This window comes from Corvus hawaiiensis, chromosome 9 (assembly GCF_020740725.1).
Source record: "Corvus hawaiiensis isolate bCorHaw1 chromosome 9, bCorHaw1.pri.cur, whole genome shotgun sequence".
NCBI lineage: Eukaryota > Metazoa > Chordata > Aves > Passeriformes > Corvidae > Corvus > Corvus hawaiiensis.
In genome coordinates, this window is record NC_063221.1 from 13,356,652 (window position 1) to 13,378,161 (window position 21,510).

General features: G+C 39.1%; 1 protein-coding gene across 4 annotated transcripts in view; it reads left to right on the forward strand.

Moving 5' to 3' along the window:
* The first annotated feature begins 926 nt into the window (after positions 1-926).
* The window catches only part of COL11A1 (collagen type XI alpha 1 chain), a 133,126-nt gene continuing 112,542 nt past the window's right edge, over positions 927-21,510 (forward strand). For 3 of the 4 annotated variants that reach the window (XM_048312912.1, XM_048312913.1, XM_048312915.1), the window contains exons 1-3: positions 927-1,366; positions 16,919-17,086; positions 21,089-21,302. In XM_048312912.1, the coding sequence (XP_048168869.1) occupies positions 1,252-1,366; positions 16,919-17,086; positions 21,089-21,302 (497 nt within the window). In that variant the 5' untranslated portion in view covers positions 927-1,251. The remainder of the gene's footprint in view (positions 1,367-16,918; positions 17,087-21,088; positions 21,303-21,510) is intronic. The other variant, XM_048312914.1, reaches the window with a different exon arrangement.

A 21,510-nucleotide genomic window follows, 5' to 3' on the forward strand; every position in this document is an offset into this window, starting at 1 on the left:
AGGCATTAAAGATCTCAGTGAAGGCAATTTTTTTTCTTTTTAATTATATACATTTCTACTAAAACGCGACCATGGTTTTCTCTCATTTTCCAGAGGAGCCAGGGCAGAACCTGATCCCAGCGGAGGATTTTGGCTGGACCTGCTGCACAGCTAAGCTCTGCCAGAGGTTTCAGCCTACGGGCCGGTCCCCGTCACCGATTGGTGCACAGGTGGGACAGGACGGGAGTGCGAGCGGGAGGGTTCCCGGCGAGGAGCCGACACCTGGCTCCCCGGGCTGCAGGATGTGGTGAGGCGGGGAATGGCAATGCTCGGTGGCGGTCTTTTCCTTCACCACTCCGATCCCTCCTGTCTTACAGCGCCCTTAGAGCGAAGCCCCCGGAGGTGTGTGACAAGAAGCTGCTCCTGGGAGGGGTGTGAGGGGGAACGGGCCGCCGGGGCCGGACCTGCCGCCGCACCGACGCCAGCGGGCGGTTTCGGGGAGCCCGAAGGGCCGCCCCGCCGACGCTTCATCTCAGCGCCCCGGCTCCTCTCAGGCACATTCCTCTCCTCGAACTTGCCCTGCCCCGCTCCCTTCCCCGCCGACGCCCCCCTCCCCCCGCTTGTCCCCAGTGTCGCGCCCCTGCTCCGCGCCCCCGCCATCGCTCCGCGGGGCGCCGCGGCCGCCTCTGCGCATGCTCGGGGCGAGGGGGCCAGCGCGGAGCGGGCGGGGGGCGGCGGTGACCCGGTGAAGGGACACCGCAGCCTTGTCCCCCGGCTCGCTCCCGCCGCGCCTTCTGCCTTCCCCGACCGCCTTCGGGAGGGCCGCTCACCGCCACCGCGGGGGCCGGCGGTGCCCGCGGCGTGGCCGGTGTGCCGCCGCCGAGGCGGAGGGCGGTGCTGTGGGCGGCCGAGGGAGCCCCGCGATTGGCCTCCGCCTGGCGGCTGGCGTGTCAGTCGGGCTCCAGGGGTGGCCCTGGGAGCCGCTCGCCCAGCCCTCTGACGGGATGAAGCCTTTAGGGGGATGCGGAGCTCTTTGCATTTTGATTAAAGCCCCTCATCTCCCTTCAGTCTGAAGGCAGGGCACCGGGGAGGACGGGTCGGAGGGGCCTGTGCAAGGCCGGGCAGAGTGGGAGCGGGGCGAGAGAGAAAACCTCTCTCGGTTTATCACGTATGGCTCTATAGGACAAGTCATCTCTGGGAATATAGTGGAAAGGACGGAGCTGGTATAAACTGAAGGCGCCCGTGTTTAATTCACACTTGTGGGTGCCCAGCATGGAGATGCAGAGATGGTCCTCAAGGTGGAAAACGAGAAGGTGGCCTTGGGACTCGGCTGTAACCGTGCTCATCACCTTCGCTTTCCTTCTCCGGACTGCAGAGGTCAGAGGAGGTAAGAAAGCAAAGAGGAGCCGGAGAGTCCAGTCGCCTCTCTCCCCTTCTCGGGGAAATGACCCAGGGCACGGCTGAGGCCGCGTTTCACAGGAAACCTGTCAGAGCGACTCCCGGTGCTGGGGAGGCGAGAGCGCTCTTGGGGCCGGCTCCGGGCGCGGGGACCCGCGGGGAGCCCCTGGCAGCGCGGGCAGGGACGTCCCTCCCAGGTGCCGCGGAGGGACGGCTCTCGGTCAGCCTCAGCCTTAAACTTTGGATGTATTTTTAATGAGGTGAAGGAGATGCACTGGTGGGATGGGAAAATAAAATAAATACTTGTCGAACAGAGCGACTTATCCTCTTCCAACACCGGACTCCTGTTTTGTGGAGTGTGCGTCCAACTTTGTTTTGTTGAACTACTGAAGTTCACCAGGTTGTGACTGAAATTGACCGACAAGTATCTGCCTTCTCCTCGGAGGGGCGAGGAAAGGGAAAGTTGGGGGGTGGAGGCTCTCGGCTCTGATTTTCTCCGCTCTCCTCTCTTTTATTTTTCCTTTTGCAACGGGTTTTAGTGGGCAAAAAGTTTTCCAGGGCTCAAGCGGAGGAGAAAATACACTTGCAGGGGCCCATTGCCAGCCGCTGCGGAGGGCAGCTCCCGGGGCAGCGGCGCCCCGCAGGTGGTGCGAGCCGTGCCGGGCCCGGAGATGCCCGGGGGGGCTCGGGGGGCTCAGCCCGACGATCGCTGGGCTCCCCGCGGGCGGTGTCAGCGCCGGGGCGCCGTCCCCAGCCTCCTCCCCGCTCTGCAGCCTCCCCGGGGGATCGAGTGGTCCCTTAGGTGTCCGTGGACCTGGTGGGCAGGGTGCGGCCCGCGGGGGACTTGCAGGGGGAACAAGAGCCAGGCAGCAGCGCAGCAGCCTCAGCAGAAAGGAATCGCCGCCCCCTCCCCCGCAGCACGCCTGGCGTTCCCCGCTTCTCCCGTCCGCACCGCTCTCCCTGGTCTCTCCCGCATCGTCGCCAGCCCAGCTGGGCTTTCTGGGCTGACCTCGCAGCTCGCCGAGCTGCAGTGCAGTCTCCGGTGGCGGGAGAGTTCTCCTTTCCTACTGGGGGTGAAAATGCTGCCTCTTCCTCCATTCCTCCATCCCTCCCTCCCTCCCACCGGAGCCAGCAGGCGCATCTGGAGGCCAGTCTGGCTGGGACTGAGGTTTTTATTTTTCTGTGAGTCTGATATTAATGAAGAGGCTTAGGTCTCCGAAATGAAAGGATTAATTTTTTATGTATTTATTATTTTAACGAGGCATTTCTCCATCTGAATTCCCTGAATCAACAGGCGTCCTAGAGAGAGCAGGGAGAGGTGATCAGTTTCCATTCAAGTCTTTATACCTGGGCACAACCTTGACGGTGTCAGATCAATCAGGGCTCCTGCCCCCTGCTGGCCCCGTTTCTGACAGGGACTGGAGGGGTCAGATTTCATCCCTCTTGCAATTCCACGGACTCGCTGGAGTCACACCAGGGTGAATTAACCTCGCGCTCGTTACTATGTGGAGACTGAGTTTCTTCAAGAAGAATACCGTCCTCAAAAGCATGATCGATTTCTTATGCCACTTTCCACAGTAGAACTGACGAAGTTAATTAGGGTTTATGTAGACTATGTTTACATAATGGGTTGGATGCAAATGACAAGTTAAAAGAAAATCTAAACCCAAACAGCACAGGAAAAATCAACAGAACTTACACTGAAATCAACTGAACTGGTACTTAACTGAACTGTATTCAGCAACATTATGCAGACTAAATTGGTTGTGGTAACTTTATTCAAAACTGAAAGTCTATATTGATAGTCTTTTAGTCTTCTGTATAAAGGACATTTCAGAAACATAGAACTACAGGCTTCTTATTCTTTGTAGAAGCATTCTGAAAAGAACTTAGTTCTTGACCTTTTCTGAGATACAGTATGCTATTTGCTTAGGAACTACAGGGAGCTGTGTGTTCAGGGCTTGATCTGTTATTGAAGTCAGTAAGAGTTTTTCCATTGACTACAGAGGGACTAGAATTTGACCTAATTTCTCTAACAGAGTACAAGGGACTTATTTCTGAAGCATCTGTTATGCATTCTAATCTTATTTAGAGTAGTTAAAAGATAACATAGGACATGATGATTCCTATTTGAAACTAGGAGAGGGAAAATACCAAGGGATAAAATAAAATAGCATAAATGGCAGGTAAACAATATGACTAAATAAAAATGCTGGATAAAATATGAATGCTGGACAAAATACAAATTGCTCTTATAAACTCTTTTAAATCCTCTGTTCTTCAATTTTCTTCTCATAAACGACCTTTATGAAAAGAAAATTACATGGTGTGTTCATATAAAGTGTTAATCATACAGCAGTGACTTTTTAAAGACAACAGAAACCACTCCATGTAGACAAACCTCAACAGATTCCTAAAATTCTTGACTTTTTTTTCAAGTTTCTTTATTTAACCAAAAAAAAAAAAAAAATAGAGAAGTATGAGGTGTCTTTCATACTTGTAAGAAATGGTGTGCAAAGAAGTGTTTGGGCTCTTGAGTTATTTCTTCTTTAGACAGAAAAAGTTACAGAAGTGAGAATCAACTGAATGGGAAAAGCAGTGATTCATACTTGGTCTGCTCAGTGCCCACCAGCTCTTAAGCAGCTCTTTTTAGAAAATGTTTTTGCTTTATGACTTGGCTAAAGTAAACAAAATTCAGTATTTTAAAAGACATCCTTTGATTTCCTTTCCCCTTCCTCACCTTTAATACTAAACCTGTTGGTAATGTGTTTGGTATGAATAAACTCATTTAGTCAAAATGGCACGGCTTCAACACTATAAATTTTTTGTAAGAGCTTGACATCAATGCACTATTGTGATACTGATTTAAATTTCATGGGCAAGAAATGAAAAATCAGCCTTTTTATTATTTATAAGCTTTTTCAAGCAAATGGAAATCTAGCTCTTAATCTGAGTGAAAAAAAGATTTAGGAAGCCTTGCTGAAAATGGGGCTATGAAACTATATCTAGAAAACACACTTTGGACCTTCTGTGTAAGTGACGAGCAGATTTGTTTCTAATATAGAACAGATACTTCTTATTGTCATCTTAGGAAATATAAAGGTTCCTTATGCTTCCCCCATACAGGCTTGGAAAGTAGTAGGAGTCCTAGGTGCAGAAGGAATGCAAAACTGGGCCAATTAGTGATGGCAAAAGGAGAGTTTTCTTTGTGGATGCACACTTAACACTGCTACTGATTTGTATTTGCTTAGTAAGGAAGATATGGATCTGTTTGTTGAATGAAAGCTCTTGAATGTATCCAGCTAGTCTAAACCTGTATAGAGGGGTGTTTTAAACTAGAAAAGTACAAATTCTTCTCAGAACTATTCATGATGTAAAGCACTTTTGATTTTAACTGACCAATTAACTTTTAAGATTGAAAAAGAGTATAATATTCTAAGCATTCCTTTATTTTTCAGTTAAATTGTTTTGTGTGATAATTTGTGTGGGTTTCTCAGATTGTTATTCACAAAGTTGGCAAAAATGAATAAATCAAAGGGTGATTTCACTAGCTGTAGCTAGTGATCCCAGCTGAAGCTCTTCCGAGTCCCAAGGATCAGCAGGTGAAATGGTCTGATTTCCCACAATGATGCGAGAGAGACCTGCATGTATTCATCTGTTTTGCTATGTAATTTTGATTTCTTAATTGTTTCTAAGGTAAAATAATTATTTCAAATTCAGCAGCAGACATCAGACAGAGAAAAAATGACTTGTGTGTGTTGCTAATTTTCTAGAGTGTGTATCTTTGCATTTAATTTAGAAGGAGATGTCGCATGGATCCAAGAAAGGACTATTCAGCCTGCAAGAATCTATGTCTCTTTCTTAGCTCTGCAGAAAAGAAGTTTCTCAACTTCAGTTTTGTGCATACCTTATCAAATTTAACTGTGTATAGGTGCACAAATTCTCAGTTGGTTTGACTTGAAATAATAAAACCCTAGTACCTATAATTGAAATGACAATAGGAAAAAAAAAACTTCGATTAAAAACCTTTCCCAGTGCTATCTTTTGTTCTGATCACTAAAAAATCCCCATGAAGAACAACACACCCCTAAAGCTCCCATTGTTTGTAAAATTAGTGTCTGCAGCAGATGTTAAATGTAGGAAAAAACTTGTCTTACTTATTTTTACAACTGTCATGCCCAAAGTTACTTGATCTCCTCCAAAGAGAACCCTTAACTCTAACCCAGTTGCAGCATACTGAAGGAGCCATGACATTACTGCTGAGGTTATACCTAAAACACACTGGAGCAATTATGTCTTTCCCGGATTTGTTTTGTACAGTGGTGAACAGTAGGGTTTCCATCTGCCAGCAAGATTAAGAAGTTGCTTTTCTTTTCTCTGTAGAGCGTTCTGCTTCTTTTCAGAAGAAATCCTCATAGCATTGGTTAATTTATCATTGTTCTGAGTATTTGTTGATAATAGGGGGGAATAAATTAAGCAGAGCTTGGGAGAAATCTCTAATGTTCTAAGAATGTGAAGTCTCATGCAGTGATAGAGATTTGCCCTCTGGATGGACACAATAGAGAACAGTGGCTTAAAAGGAATTAGGTTAGCACACATGCCTGTTGCAAGGGCTTATAACTGTTCTACTCAGTATTAAATACCAAGTTTACAGACTGTAAATGTAAGGATTAATTGTTGACCCGGTTATTACAATAGTAGTAGAATCTGGCAGAACTTAAATTCTTTTTAGCACATTAACACACATAAGGGACTGTAAAAACCTTTGTGAATTTCAGGTCTGGGACTTCACTGCAAGTACCAGTGTTAATGTACACAGTGTGTGAAATAGAAGGTATTTGGCAGAGCTCATATAATAGAAGCAGAGTGTTTGCTGCAAACCTATTTGAAAGATGTATTATAAAAGACGAATAAAAAGAACTTAGATCCTGGTCCTGTTATAAATAATGGCAGCTAAGCTTTGTCTATGATCGAAATTAACTTAGTTGTAAGTCAAATTATGGTCACATTTTTAAAGTATTTCTGCAGACTAACTGCTACCTGTCCTTTAGCTGTGTACCTCACCTTACTCAAATTATCATAGTAATCTGATAGATTATCAAACATTCATAGTTTATAAATATTTCAAGATTTTATGACCTTGCTGTCTGCCTAAGAGGAATTCCTGCTAATATTGGTAGGATACAGAATTGAATCTGATTTCCTTGCATTGCTCTCCTTTGACATCAGGGAAAGTATGGTGAAAGATTTGAGTTGTAGGAGTTGTTTCTCTATCAAATTAAATAGGATTACTTTAAATGACACCATTTCTAAACCTTGTCCTTGGCTGTATTCTATGCTTAAAACTGAAATGTACAAATGTTGCATATTTGAAAACTCCCATTTATTAGAAGATATTTTTGAACTCTTATTTGAATTATTTCTCAATAAATACCTTGATGACAAAACTTTTAAGTGGACTCAGTTTCTTTCATGTTTAATTGCTGAGGGAACACCTTGTCTCTTCCCGTAGCACGGACCATTTTTAGACTGTGTCTCTTTTTCATATGGTAATAGAAACAGGATACTCAAGAATGTAATACTTGTTTTGCTGATTTTCACAGCTGGAACTACTGTGTCTGCTGTCTGTACAAAAATAACTTTTTGAATCTTTAGAAGAGACCTCAATATAGTTAAACACTTGGAATGCAGTCCTAAAAGATTTTGCTGTGGTGCAAAATAAGAATAAGTCCATAGAAATACGGAGACAGATGCTAAAGTATTGTAAACTAATGGATCAATACAGATCTGCACAGATGATGAACAAGCCCAATCTTCTGGGCTCAGCAAGGGGTTATTTCATGGAATTGCCATCAGGTCATCAGTGCTCGATGGCTGTCAATGTTGCTAAGCACGTGATAGAAGTACAATCTATCCAGCCTCAAAGAAGGTTTTGAGTAATACAAAAGTCACATTTTGTGGTGAAATATGTATAGTATGATTAAAAGCCTCAAAGTCTAGGGTGTACTTAAGAATTATGCAATGTAACAAAACCTTAAAATAATTAATCTTCTTTTTTTCCTGAACATTTCCAGTAAATAAATCAGCCTATAAGCTAATGTTGCTAAAGATCTGAGAGTGTACTTGTACATAGACAAGTTTTCCACTGGTTTCAGTATAGGATATAAGTGGGGGGGGGGGGAGAAGGTTGTGGGTTTTTGGGGGGTTTTGGGTTGTCTTGTAGGAGTGTTAGAGGTTGGTCTTTAAAATGAGATATAGTTAGTAGTTGATGAGTATCAAAATTTCCTCCTGTACCTGCACAGACTATCTGCATAGTCTTTGAAATACTATAATGTATTTAGTAGATTTTTCAGCATGGGAAGTCAGTGAAAAATTTCCAAATAACTGGTGTGGAAACAGAAGTAGCCAGTTCTGAGCAGTTTCACAGAAGCCTCTATTGGTGAAATAGTCGGTCCTAGGCTATTTAAAGCATTCCTGTATGCATCTGGATAATCTCTAGTTCTTGTAAACATTTAATATGAAAGCACTGCAATAACACCTATTTCTAAAAATGTCACCATTCAAGATCCCAATTACATAATTAATCTAGGAAATTCCTGTAGGAAAATTCTTAACAGGTAAAACAACCTTAAAACGTGTCTCTAGAAGTATATATGTGGGAAACATATATTCAGTTAATCTCATAAATTTATATTCAGGTTCCTTGAAAAAAAGAATCTTAATTTTCAGGAGCACTATATAATTAGGCAACTCAAATGGTTTCATTTTTGTACCTTGAAGATGCTCTGCAACTCACTCTTGCAGCCCATAAAACAGAGAATTCATTTTATCCAGCTCTATAAAGTCCATCTATGAAAAGCATTGGAACCTTTGCAGAGGACACTGCAGAAAGCCTTGATGTTGGTTCCCAGAGCAGTTCTTCTGTTGCAGGGCTGGGCTCTCAGCAGAGTTGGGAGGCAGGCGATTCCCAGACTGCCAGGCCCAAAAGCTTGTGAGGAAGGGCAGCTCTGCCCAGAGCTGGCCAGTAGGAAATGGTAAGGACAGAAGAGTACCTGATCATTTTATGGTGCTTAGACACATATGGCTGAACTGCAGGGAATCATTGCTTGGGATACAGAGACTAGATCCTGCACTGGGAAGGCAATAGAGTCCTTTGTCAGAACTTCAAAGCTCAGTGAAGCAGTTGGGCATAACGTGCTTTTGAATTCCTGCTTTTGGATGGTCACTTCTGTATTAGTGCTTAACAGATGAAGGATACAGTAAAAAAATAAGTGTAGATAATAACATTATATGTATTTCTGTTTTTAAAGGGTGTCTATCATAACTGCCCACTATAAGTGTCTAAGAGTAAGAACATAAATGTTCTTACTACATTAGAAATAGCACAGTTTTCTAGTAGTTGATGGGTCTTGTTTTGTATCCTAAAGGTCAACAAACTATCAGTTTATCAAATCCAGATTCTTATGCTGCTGGTAACAAAGAGGTAAAGACCTCTTTCGTTCATCAGGTTTTGGACCATTTAATGAGTGCCAGTTAGAAACCTTCATCGTAGTAGTTCGTCTTTACCCACCTATAGAATACATGGAATGCCCTTAGAATGAGCTCTTAGAGTTATAAAGATTCAAAATTTTAAGAAAAGTAAATAAACTAAACAACAGTAGGCTATTATGGCTTTAATAGGTAGCATGGTTTCAAAACCCTGTGGTGCAGTCAGTACCTTCTACTTATGTCCTTCAATATATACCTAAAAATCCAACCAGAGGCAGCCTCTTCTGAGGTCCACGTATATAAGGAGTCTCTTCATTAGTACTCACCAAATACACACATTTTAGCCTATCAGGCCATTGCAGCTTGTAGGTTTTAAATGATCTGTTGCAGTGACATAAAACTGGACTAAACTTTGAGAAAACACTCCATTTAGAACTGAAGATTAATGTTTCAAGGCTCTTTAAGTTTTAGTTTTTGCAGTGGTTCCATTGGAACAGATTACTGGCAGAATGAAGCCTATTTCCATGGAAAAATATGAAGTAAAATAATAATAACTTAGAAACATTAGTCTTTCTAAATTTCTAATATAATTCTTTGTACTGGGGAAAATTAAGCTCTTTTCTACTCCAGAGCTGTATCTCCCTAATTTGGAGTTATTGATTGTAACTCTTAAAGGTACTTTGTGGAGTGAACACTGATAAATTCTCACTCTCACATCAATCAAAAAAGGGCACTGATGAAGAATTACGAGAACTCAAGAAGTTATCCGTTTATCATATCAGAAAAACATATAATACTGTTTAAAAGTATTCTTTGCTATATCAAAAAGACGGAAAAGGCTAAGTTACTGTAGGTATTAACAGCATAGCAAACACTGAGTTGCAGTCTTGGTTTTTCTAAGGTGTATCTGTAAAGTAAAGAATACTTCCTCTTTCTTTTTCTCTTTGAGTTTTGTTATTGTTTTCATTCCAAATATGTCCCCCAGCAGGCAGTCTGGAAGCATCTTGTAAATTATGTAGGTAAACACAGCCTTTAAATAGGGAAGGATCATTGTGCCTGTGATCTCTCATAAAATTAAGAGACTAACATCAAGGAGTTACTAGACCAAAATCTAAATATAATAGGATTTCAACTTCTTTGCTTTATTAGGTAATTGGACAGAATTAAATATATTTTAGTCTAAATGACTCATCCCCTGAACAATTTCTTATGGAAATAATTTTGTAGCCAGAAATTGCCACCACAGTCACTTTCCTGTCAGTGCTGGAGAGTTCCACTTTGAGACCTGATGGCAAAGACCTCCCCTCTGAAAATGCAGATGATGGTTTCCTGTGTACACCCTATCTTCAATAACAGTCTGTCTTGAACTGTTTGGTCCCTAGGCACCAGCACCTTCACCTTTAAAAGTGCTTTGCAGTACAGTTTACAGCAAGAGAACAAATGTCAAGTTTGGTACACCCTATTTGAAAAGGTTCAGGGCTCCATTCCCACTGCAGCCTAAGTGTCTTGCAGCATGTTCCATATTAAATAGAAGAAAACTTAAGGTTTTTGGACTTTTAGATAGGCCCATTCTGACTTCCATGGTTATCTTTTAAGGAATAATCAAACTCACTCAAAAGTTCTCAATTCAGTGAGTAATAGTTTTTCAGTCTGTATGTATTTCGAGTCCACTGAGGACCACTGACAGCATACATCTGGGATAGGATCACTAAATGTTTGACCTCTTCAGATCTGAGTAAGACATGAAATACTGCATGAGATCCACACTAGTGTGGAATTGCAGCTGCTCATGAATTTGACACATAAACTGCTTCTTAATACAGCTTTACCTAGGTTAGAAACCTGGCTGATAGCCAGCTAACCTAGCTGGGCCAAGAAGAATTTCTGAAAAAGCACGAGTATGCAGTATCTTTTTCTTCTGCAAGATAATTCCCAGTAATAGTGTCCATGCCATTTTATTTGAATGAAAAGAATATGATACAGAATTTGTCAATTTATTTGTGACTACAGCAGGCTTAAATTCCAATCACAGTAAGATACTGTGATTGGAAGCTGATATGTATGCTAAGAAACAGAAGATCAGGTTTTTCATATGCTTGAATGTCAATTTATTGACACACACACACTAGCTACTTAGGGTGATACAGGACAGAACGTTCTAATTAGGCAAAACAGTACAGCTCTATTTTCAGTGTGCATTAATGACCTAACATTTACAAACCTCACATTGACAGTAATGCCGCTCATTAAATTGACTTGAGTAAAATTTTGTAAAAAAAGTATGTTGTAGATCAAAACATTTTCAATAATGCAAAGTCATTAAAATAAAAATAATTAACTTTAAAAAGTTAATGTAGCTAGAAAGATTATATGTATAGATTTTGCTCTTTTATTCAAAATTATTGCAGCTGGTATAATTCCAAAGATGATATTGCTGCCATTAGATGAACTGTTGATCCATCTTTTTTGGGTTCTGTACAGTTTGCCTTTGCAGGGTCAGATGGGCTTTGTCACAATGCAGAAATTTAATGGTGACTGCTGAAGCAGAAACAAGGAATTTTATTGCCTTTTATTAAGGTACTAAGTTCATCATGATCTCAGTTTCAGACAGGATACATATTTTATAAACTAAGAAGATATGATTAAGCACCATTCATTTAATTACCATCTACATTTAAATAAATCCAAATGTAATGAACAAGACATGACCCTTCCAATGCAAATTTTCTTGCATATGTTACAACTTAGCCCTTTCTTGTAATGTCTATTCTTTTACCTAAGATTGTGTGATCATCTGCAAGAAGCATTCCCATAGGGAGATGGGGAATTGATATGCGTTTTTACTGAAAACTGGGGTCATCCTGAAGAGGAGGAGGCTTGATGTCACACATTGAATAAGTCATGAGTATAGACTGTGTGTCCAAAGGACTTCAGTTTCTTCCCTCCTTTACAGTTTCTCAACCCCTCTTTTCTCTGCTATCATAACTTGTATTGTTGTGGTACCTGGGAACCTCCTCCATGGACAGTTTCCGTCAAGAGAAAGCAAGAGCCATGTTGTGTAATAGATTCCAGCTCAAATATCAGGAAGTCTAAGTGAAGGAAGCAAGTCCTCTGAATGTGAATAATGAATGTTGTTTATATTTGTGGCTTTAGGGCATGTCAGAAATTAATCTGCTGTTTTCACCAGATTCTGCTTAACTCCAGATGAAACCACGCTGAGCAATGGTAGTAATTGTTAGGTATAATGCAATATAAAGGCATCAGGATTTGATCCATATGTGTTGTATCAATATTATTAATAATGATATATCACAGATTTCATTTCAATTTAGATATTGTGGAGTCAATGAAAGCTATGATACTTTCAAATGTGATTATATGATAATAATGATGTCTAGATTTCTCCAGCTGTTCTTTTTCGATCTTTAAGGGCATTATAGTTTTACAATATGGGCTTATGAATTTATACAATAGAAAGCTTTGTCATAGCCTTTAAAACAAATGTATCCTTATATATAGATGAAATCTAGGCTTGGAAACGCTAACCAAAATTGGAAGTAAATTTTTGCATGCATCTTCCTCCTCTCCAGCAAACAAAACACATGAAGCTCCCCTCATATATTTGACTCTTGATACTCTTTCCTGACCTGGCAATGCAAAAGTGTGATCTAGCATCCAGTTTACAACTACTTAGCTTCAGTGAATCCTCGTAATTTCCAGCAGAGGTATTCTGATTTTTTTTTTTCATAAGTTTCCTAATGGAAGAAAGCTAAAGGGAAAAGAAAGGAAGAGTAAACATGGCTTTGGAGTTATATTTAATATGAAATGCTCTAGACCAAATGTTCTTATCCATACCACTATAAATATGGAAAGCTCATTGAGTGAATGGATGTACTTCAGTCATACCACAGTAATGAAGACCAGAATTTGGCTCTACAGTTTTAAATATTGCAGTTACAAGTTCATTTGGGTCTTGAGATGTGACACCACTAATTTTTGTTGGCGTCCTTTACCTTCTTTATATTTGAAAATACAGGAACTTATGATGGAGTTAAATGATTAATGGTTTGGTATCCTGAAAGATACGGGAACACTCAGGTTCCCATCTCACACAATTCTGGTTTTTAAAAGGGGATTTTTGAAGAATTCCTTTTGCCATTCCAGAAATCCCAGCATTTTTAATCATTTTGGCTTTGGTCACTGCTGTAGAGTCTTTCAGTGGCAGTGAAAGTTGCACATGTCTCTCTGAACTCTCTTGAATCAAGGACATGCGCCGTTGAACTTTGCACTATAGTCATTAGTGAGAAAAGTGATCTCCTGCACTGGGTTCCCTGCATTAGTGAGAAGAGTAATCCCCTGCAAAAGTAGCAGAGTGGAAACTTGCATTTTGATTGCAGACTGCAGGCTTGCCCTGGTGAACACAGGCTTCTTTTCACAGGGTTGTCTTGTGGCATTGTCTGGCTTGCCTGCAAGAGGTGGCCTTCAAGCAACAGTGCAACCTGGCCATAAACATCTGCATAAGGGACCCACTTTCTGGGTCTGGATCTTTTATTTTGTCAAATTTGCCCTGGCAGACAGAGTTGAGTTTTCAACGCTGATGTCCAAATTTCATAAGGAGAATTAACTCCATCCCAAGAACTGATGAACAGAGCTGTTTGCATGATTCTTATTTGTTATTTCCTTGCCATCTGAAATCTCGGCACCAAATTGGAAGGATAAAAAACCATTACATTATATCATTAATCTGAATTTTACTTTACTTTTTGAGAAAACTATCACGGAAAGTTAGAATAGAAGTCAAAATCATTTAGGCAAGCTGTTTTATTCATCTTAAGGAAGGTCTCATGAAAGACCCTTGATCTGTCAATATATGGGTTATATTAATGTTGCCCCAAATAAATACAAGCTGAGTTCTTAGTTTGTGGACCACACAAACAGGCAAACTGCATGCTGTTAGCACTGGTGCTCCTTCTGGTTATTGCTTACCATTCCCAGAAGTCATGTGGGAGCAGCATGCTAGACAAGAGGTGATTTTCAGAAGAAGCAGAAGCTGTCAGGATGCTGTTCAGTGACACTGAACACTGCAGAACCTACAGAAACTGGCAGAGAGAAGCCACAGGCTGTGCTCTTTCCTGTCTAGGAGTTGTCTTCCTACCACTCACCCTGGTCTTTTAAGCAGGCAGCGTTGGCTGTGCGAGGACTGCTCATTGTGTTTTACACTTTGAGCAGGTTACCTGTAACCACTTGGGCCTGAGCTGTGCTTTGTCAAGAGCTGTTTATTGTAGACTGTACTCCTGCATGTGTGTGTGTTCTGTGGCAACAGCATCTGCTGCTTTCTGGAGAGGCACCAAGCAGGTTTTCTGAGCAGGCACAGTGAGCTCATCAAGAATTTTAAGACTAAGGTAATGGCAGCGTGATCAAGCCTACTGAACACTTGTTACAGTAAACATACTAGTTACAGTAAATATAAAAAATATCCTGAAATTCCCTGAGAAAAAACCTCTACTAGCAAAAAGAGGGGTTTTCTGCAGAAACCTCTTTATATGGTAGTCCCAGCCATGACACAGGAGGAGTCATGCTTCTTATACATTCCTGCCTTTTATTCCTGTTAAAGACTTCTAAAGAACTTTACTTTTTACTTGTTGGCTGAAGTGGCTATTTGAACTCTTTAATATAAATTAGGCAAGAAGTTTCTGTTACTTGTCATCAATATGAATTTAATAGGTCAGCCATGTTATCTTTGGGGATAGAGTAATTACCTTTTTTGTGTTAATTACTTCATGTAACTTATCATTTCTCTATAACTTGTCATTTCACCTAACTTGTTGCTTCTATGAAAAATTACATTTCTAGTAATTATTTTAAACTGACTAGTCCTGATATTTTGTGTTTTGTGAATCACAGTTTGTGGAAAGAAATAAATAGTCAACTATGGACTATTAGCAGAATGTTTGTTCTTATTATTTGGAATCTGTGGTTTGAAGATTGTCCTATTATTATTCTGTTTCTTGTCTGGAAGTTTTTTAGCAGCAGAACTAGCAGGGAGTAATGAATAATCTTGTTTATGGGTGACTAGTCTCCCAGTCAGCCAGGCAAAGAAAAACCATTATTCTAAAAAATAATGAAGAATCTGGTACAAATTATAGAAAAGAGCAAAGGATAAAGGAATGTAGCAGTGGTTGACTTACACAGTGAATTGAAATTTTTACTAATATTTCTGGTGACTGGTTCTACATTACTTTACTGGTTCAAATTAGTGTAGGTACAGCAAAAACAGCTGTTGGTTACTAGAAAAAATGTGTCACAGTTCCTTCAGTATGTTCCTTCAGTATGTGTGGCAATTCCTTCAGGACTATGGGGAACACCTATAGAAAATGCATTATATCCATTAAAATGATTTTGTCAGTACTCAACAGAGAAGTTAGACTAATACCACAGTGTTTGCACACTATTGAAACTTTTCTTTTGAGAATATTTAAACATAATTTCTTGAATTTGCAGTATATGTGGATTTTAAGTAATTTCATGTGTGTTCTGTAGCATTCATTCCCAATGTGCTAACTTGCAACAAACACTGGCTATTTAGTTTATGTTTGATAACACAATGGTGATCCGATGTGAAAAGGAATGAAAAATTGCAAGATGTGAGGGGAAATTTAAAAAGTTCACAAGCATTGTCTTGTGAGTATATTTTAAGACATTAGAAGTTATGTGCATTCTAGGCTGACTGAGAAAACAAAGATTGGTTTAACCACAAAGTTGAGTTTTTCGTATTTGGCAGTGTCAAGAGATGAATAGGATGAGCTAGTTAAACTTAACTTTGTTCACATCTGTGCAAGCAGTTGTTTAAATAGTTGAATATTCACAGGCAGTGAATTTTGGACCTTAAGCTGATATTTGTTGACATGTAAAATGAATGATAACAGACAATAAATCAGCTATAGATAATGCCACAGTAGTTCAAAGATGTGAAGTCAGATTTACCAAGCTCATTTCTCAGCTTTAACATTGAAAGTAATTTAAAACTTTTTCTTTCCAAATAAAGTGGTCATGATTTTGTCAACATAAAAACAGTGGAATAGTCCCAGTGAAAAAAAGTCTACTGAAATTCAGTTTCCACTCAAAAAAATTAAAAAAGCCATGATCTGAAGGGAGTATGAGAATGAGCCCCTTAATTTTTCTCAAGAGAAAAGATATGCAGTATGCTGTTTTCTCTCACTGTCTGTCTTGAAGTGCTTGTCCATTCAGTACTTTGCCCTTTTGCCATGGAGAACTTTTATATATTAAGGCTTTTTCTTGGCTTTACATCTATATATATGCAGGCTTTTTTGTTTGTTTTAATTTGCATCAATATCATAACAGCTCTGGATTTCAACTTTAGGTTGTTAGACACTGAGCACAGATGCAATCTTACTGTACTTGGTCTCTAAAGTACAACCCAGTCAATTTGCATTTTAACTTGGAAATAATGAAAGACTGCAATGCTGTCCATTTAGTCCTTGCAGGAAAAGCAGGTACATTTTTCGTTCTCTAACTGGGATGTGAAATTAGTTTAGATGCTTCCTTATCCCTTTGTGTCTGAGAAAGCAGTTATATGTAATCAGAATATATTTTAATGTTAGCAACAGAAAATTTGTGGTAGCAGATTATCAGTAGCTATTCAATGCTTCTGAAAGTTTTGTGCAAACTTTGAAAATCAGTTCCACTTCTCAGAAATCACTCATTAAAAGCATGTATCGGAAGTTTCAATCAGCAAGATCCTCAGCATTTGCAAATGGTGATTTTCAGTGTGTAGTCAAGTAGTTTGAAAATCTGATCATAAAAATTACATTTGATGGGATGAACTCTTACATATTTAAAAATGCATAATTCTGTTAAAATAATATTATGGTATAGGAGTAATGTGCAATAAGTCAAAATAGGATGCAGCTACTGCTCTGATTAGACACATACTTTTGCAAAGGAATTAAAGCCTTTTTGGAGGCTGCATACCATAGACATGCAAGATGAGTAATCCTTTTTGTTGTTTGTTGTTTTTTTTTAACCTTGTCAGCTGAACCCGTTGATGTGCTAAAAGCATTAGAATTTCACAATTCTCCAGAAGGAGTAACAAGAACAGCAGGATTTTGCACAAACAGAAGGAATTCAAAAGGATCGGATGTTGCTTACAGAGTTTCAAAAACTGCACAGCTGAGTGCCCCAACAAAGCAGCTGTACCCAGGTAAGATTGGCAGAAAGCTGTTATTTTTGTACATTACTTTGCTGCCTATGTTTTCACGGTCTCTAAAGCACAGCATGTGGTCTGTTATCAATAGCACAAAACACTTCTGTTGTCCCCATAGTTGGGCCTGCATATGAATGGCAGGATGGGCTCTCTATCCACCAAATAAGTTGGTTTTTATTGGCTTCAGTTATAAAGCTCTTTGTCAAATTCTGTCACTGCTGAAATAGACTTGTAAGTCATACTACCTGTTCTCTCATGATGCTATCTGATGGAAACCTTATTTGGTGGCTTTGGCAAGTGTTCTCCTGTTTTGGTAGTGCATTTAAGAGCAGTAGTAGTTCCTGGAGTAATGCTGCAGTGGTAGAAATGAGTTGTGTTTGGCCATTGCAAAATCATTTCCAGAAGTACCATCTGTTAAGAATTACTTCAGAATATCTGGGTATTTGGGGGACTAAACAAGGCTAGTTGTGGATAGCTGGTAATGTGATTCCATCTTCTCTCAGGTTTCTCTAAAATGGAATAGTCAAATTTTGGGAAAGATTCTTTGGATGTTACTGAGAGACTTTTATTCCATTATTTTGCTGTCACTTGTCACTTGACTCAAACTGTTGAGGAAAATGATAGTAAGAATATTAAAACCCAAAATCATTGAAGATTTAAATTTTCTGTTTTGACACATTTGTAGAGTTTGACCAAGTCATACAGAATACATACAGGTAAGAAGTGGCAAAGAAAAATATTTTCTTTTTTTTTGTCCTTCAGAGCAGCAATCATATAGATACCACTCAGATCTAGAAAAGGATAAAACGTGCTTTATTTTCTAGTAATGTGTTCCCAGAGCAACGTGAGAAACAGCTATAACAGTTCAAGAGTAACTTATGTGTTCCCTTAATTCATCACTTATTATTTATGGAAGAAGATCAAAGCAAAATTCACTACAGATATAATATTTATATTATTTTTTAACACAGTTCCTTGGGTTTGAATTTATCCTCTCAACTAAGTTGAACAGAAAATGTCCTGCTGTCCTTTACATTAGTAAAAATCCATCAAAACAATTTTTTGGAGGTGATTATGGTAATTACTTCCTTTTCAATCTTGTGGAACAGGTGTTCTTTCTCCTCACCAGAAGAAATCCTTGTATTTCAGATTATTCTTAAAGAAATTTGAGTGAGCACGTCCCTTTTTCTTAGTGCTCTGTAGCAGTGGAAAGACTATAGAAGATATCCAAGATAAAACCAAGTTCTGAGATATCACTTCAGATAAACAATACAAGTTGTAACACATCCCATCTTTGCTTTCATCTAACTCCTGTAACTCATCAGGAAGTACAATATATCCAGCAATTTATCCATCTTTTAAAAAATGAATTTAATATTATTTACCAACTTCCCAGAATATAATGGACTCTGATTTCACTGACTAGAAGACATTATATGGTTGTAATATGTAAACTGCTTAGATTTTTGTTATACTGTTGTTGTACATGCTCTTAGCTATCTTTTGCAAAAGCATGAAGGAATGATAACCCAAATATATAAAAATATTTTTCTAGATATTTTCCCTCCAATTCTTACTGTTATTTATTATTCAAATAGGACCATTCCAATTAACAAGAAATTTAAAAGCATTTGAGAAGGTTCTGATATGTATTCCAGATGTGTGTCCAAGAACTGTATATGCGTATAGTTTTATATGTTAGATGCAATATATACAGTTTTACATGTTTAAATGTCATTTATTTTTTGGCTTTTTCAATCACAACTGTGTTTGGAGGAATTTTTTTTAGTATTACCCAAAGTAGATTCAAGATAAAGCATTTGGGAATATTATGTCATAGCAGTGATGACAGAAACTACTGAACTGAGACACGTGACTCATTTTCAGTCACCTTTCTTAGCTCACTTTTATTCCCCCTCAGATGTTAAGTCTAGACAAGCTGAGTTATTATCACCTGCCTTAAGCATTTTCAACATATCTTTCAGATTAACAGTGCAGATAGGGCAAGTGCTCAGTGCTTTTCAGATAGTTTCTTTGGCCTTTGTTGACAGTCATCTTCTCTCTCGTCCATTTTTTTTGTCATCTATTTGCTCTAACATTAGAAGGTATAGTGTACAGTTTAACTTACCCTGTCATGAAAAATCTTTACCAACAACTCACCAGAGTAAATGAAATGTTTCCTATCTGTTGAGTTTTGATCCCTTCAAAATAAGATGTCAAAATGATGTATAAGCATGGTCTATATTGCTACAGTGTTTCAACAAGCTTCCATAAATAGTTAAAAAAAGAAAGCACAAAAAGTATCATTGCAGCAGACAATATAAAAAATATAAGACTAGGGGGTTCTGGTTTAAAAGGATGGTATGTCACTTAAAGAGCAAGGAAAATTCTATGCATTTTGTTTACATATTGCAATTCAACAAGTAAAACTTGTCTTCATGGAAGAATCTAGGATCTTTGGAGTTTTCCCACAATATCTGTCTTGGAAACAATCCTATATTTTCTCTGTTGGAAGAAGAAATTCCAAAATCAGAGTTTGATGAATTCTTACATGCTTTAATTCATTAGAAAACCACAAGATATTATTTTATTAAAGCTTGTTCTATTATTATATTAAAATGCTTAAGAACATTTATCCACTCTCCTGCACACAAAGCTGCAGCTATATTCATTGCCAATGTTATTATTAGATTCTCATCTATTTCTTGCATGTCAAATTGCAGATGAAGCCACATAGATCCAGAGCATATTCTGGATTTTAGAATCTCAGTCTTACACTTTGTTTGTTGTTAAGCCTAGTAGAGTTTCATATCAAGTGAAATGCAGATTTACCACAAGATTCAACAGGAGCAGTACTTCAGTACTTCCTTTATAAGCAATATCTTCCTTTATAAGCTATATTTTCAATTTTGTTTAGTTTTAGTTGTAAAGGTGGAAACAGTGTTTGATATATCATCTCTACGTCAAAGACAAGGCATCAGGGAATAAATGAAAATTAATATTCTTTGATTTTGCTTAAATCTCCCATTAAATAGAGCTAGTCATGTATTTTTTCAGTGTTATGCACAATGTAATTCTAGAAAGACCCAAATATATATTGTGGGAGAGAAACTAAAATAAATTGTTATCAAGGGCTATTGAAGTACCCAGGAGTCTTACTTGCTATGGTACTGATGCTTATTATGTTGAGTGAAATTTTAGTGCACAATTTTAAATTAGAAGATTGCTTAGCAGAAGATGAATTAAAAAAGCAATGAATGTGAAACTACGCTGGTTCTTTCATAGCTTGTGTTATTGCATGAATTCACAATAGATTTAGAGCACCTCTCCTACAAAGACAGGCTGAGAGAGCTGGGCTTGTTCAGCCTGGAGGAGAGAGGGCTCCGAGAAGATCCCATTATGGGGGGAGGATCCTTCAGTAACCTTTAAGTATTCTTGAGCCTTTCAGTACTTAAAGGGGCTAAAAAAGAGGGATGGGGACTATTTACATGGGCAGATAGTGATAGGACAAGGGGGAATGGCTTCAAAGTAAAAGAGGAGAGAGTAGTATTGGATGTTACAAAGAAATTCTTTACTCAGAGAGTGATGAGGCACTGGAACAGGTTGCCCAGAGAAGTTGTAGATGCCCAAGCCTGAAAGTGTTCAAGGCCAGCTTGGATGAGGCCCTGAGTAACCTAGTGTGTGGCATCCCTGCCATGTCAGGAGGCTGCACATGATCAGTTTTAAGGTCCCTTTCAACCCAAACTGTTCTATGATTGTATGATTTACAAGTTTTGTTTTTAAGAACCATTAAGGTATACCTTTCAGAAATTAAAGTGAGACCAGAAAGAAAAAAAAACATAGAAAATGTTCCTAATATAATTTTTTATGTACTCATTCTTGAGAATTAGAAAACCCCTGCCATTTGTATGCTGGATCCTATGTGCTTATAGAAAAAAAAATGTAAAAATGGTTTCATTTTTTCTGAATTTATAGTTGTATATATAACTTTGTTTACAGGTGGTGGTTTTCCAGAAGATTTTTCAATATTAATGACAGTAAAACCTAAAAAGGGTATTCAGTCTTTCCTTTTGTCTATCTACAATGAACAAGGAATTCAACAAGTAGGTGTTGAAGTTGGTAGATCCCCTGTCTTTCTATTTGAAGACCAAAATGGAAAACCTGCTCCAGAAGACTATCCTCTTTTCAGAACAGTCAACATCGCTGACGGCAAGTAAGTGTAAAGTTTTAAAATGGAAAGCACATTGCAGACCACTGTATAGGTGATTATGGTATTTATAAACAGTTTTCTTAAATATTTAAGTCAGTAACATGGTTTCTAGCTAGTTGGACTGGTGTAGTACAAAGTTAGAGAAGTTTTGCAGCATAATAAAGTTCCAGCTCCAAATGGTGTATACAGCTGTAAATGAAACAAACCACCT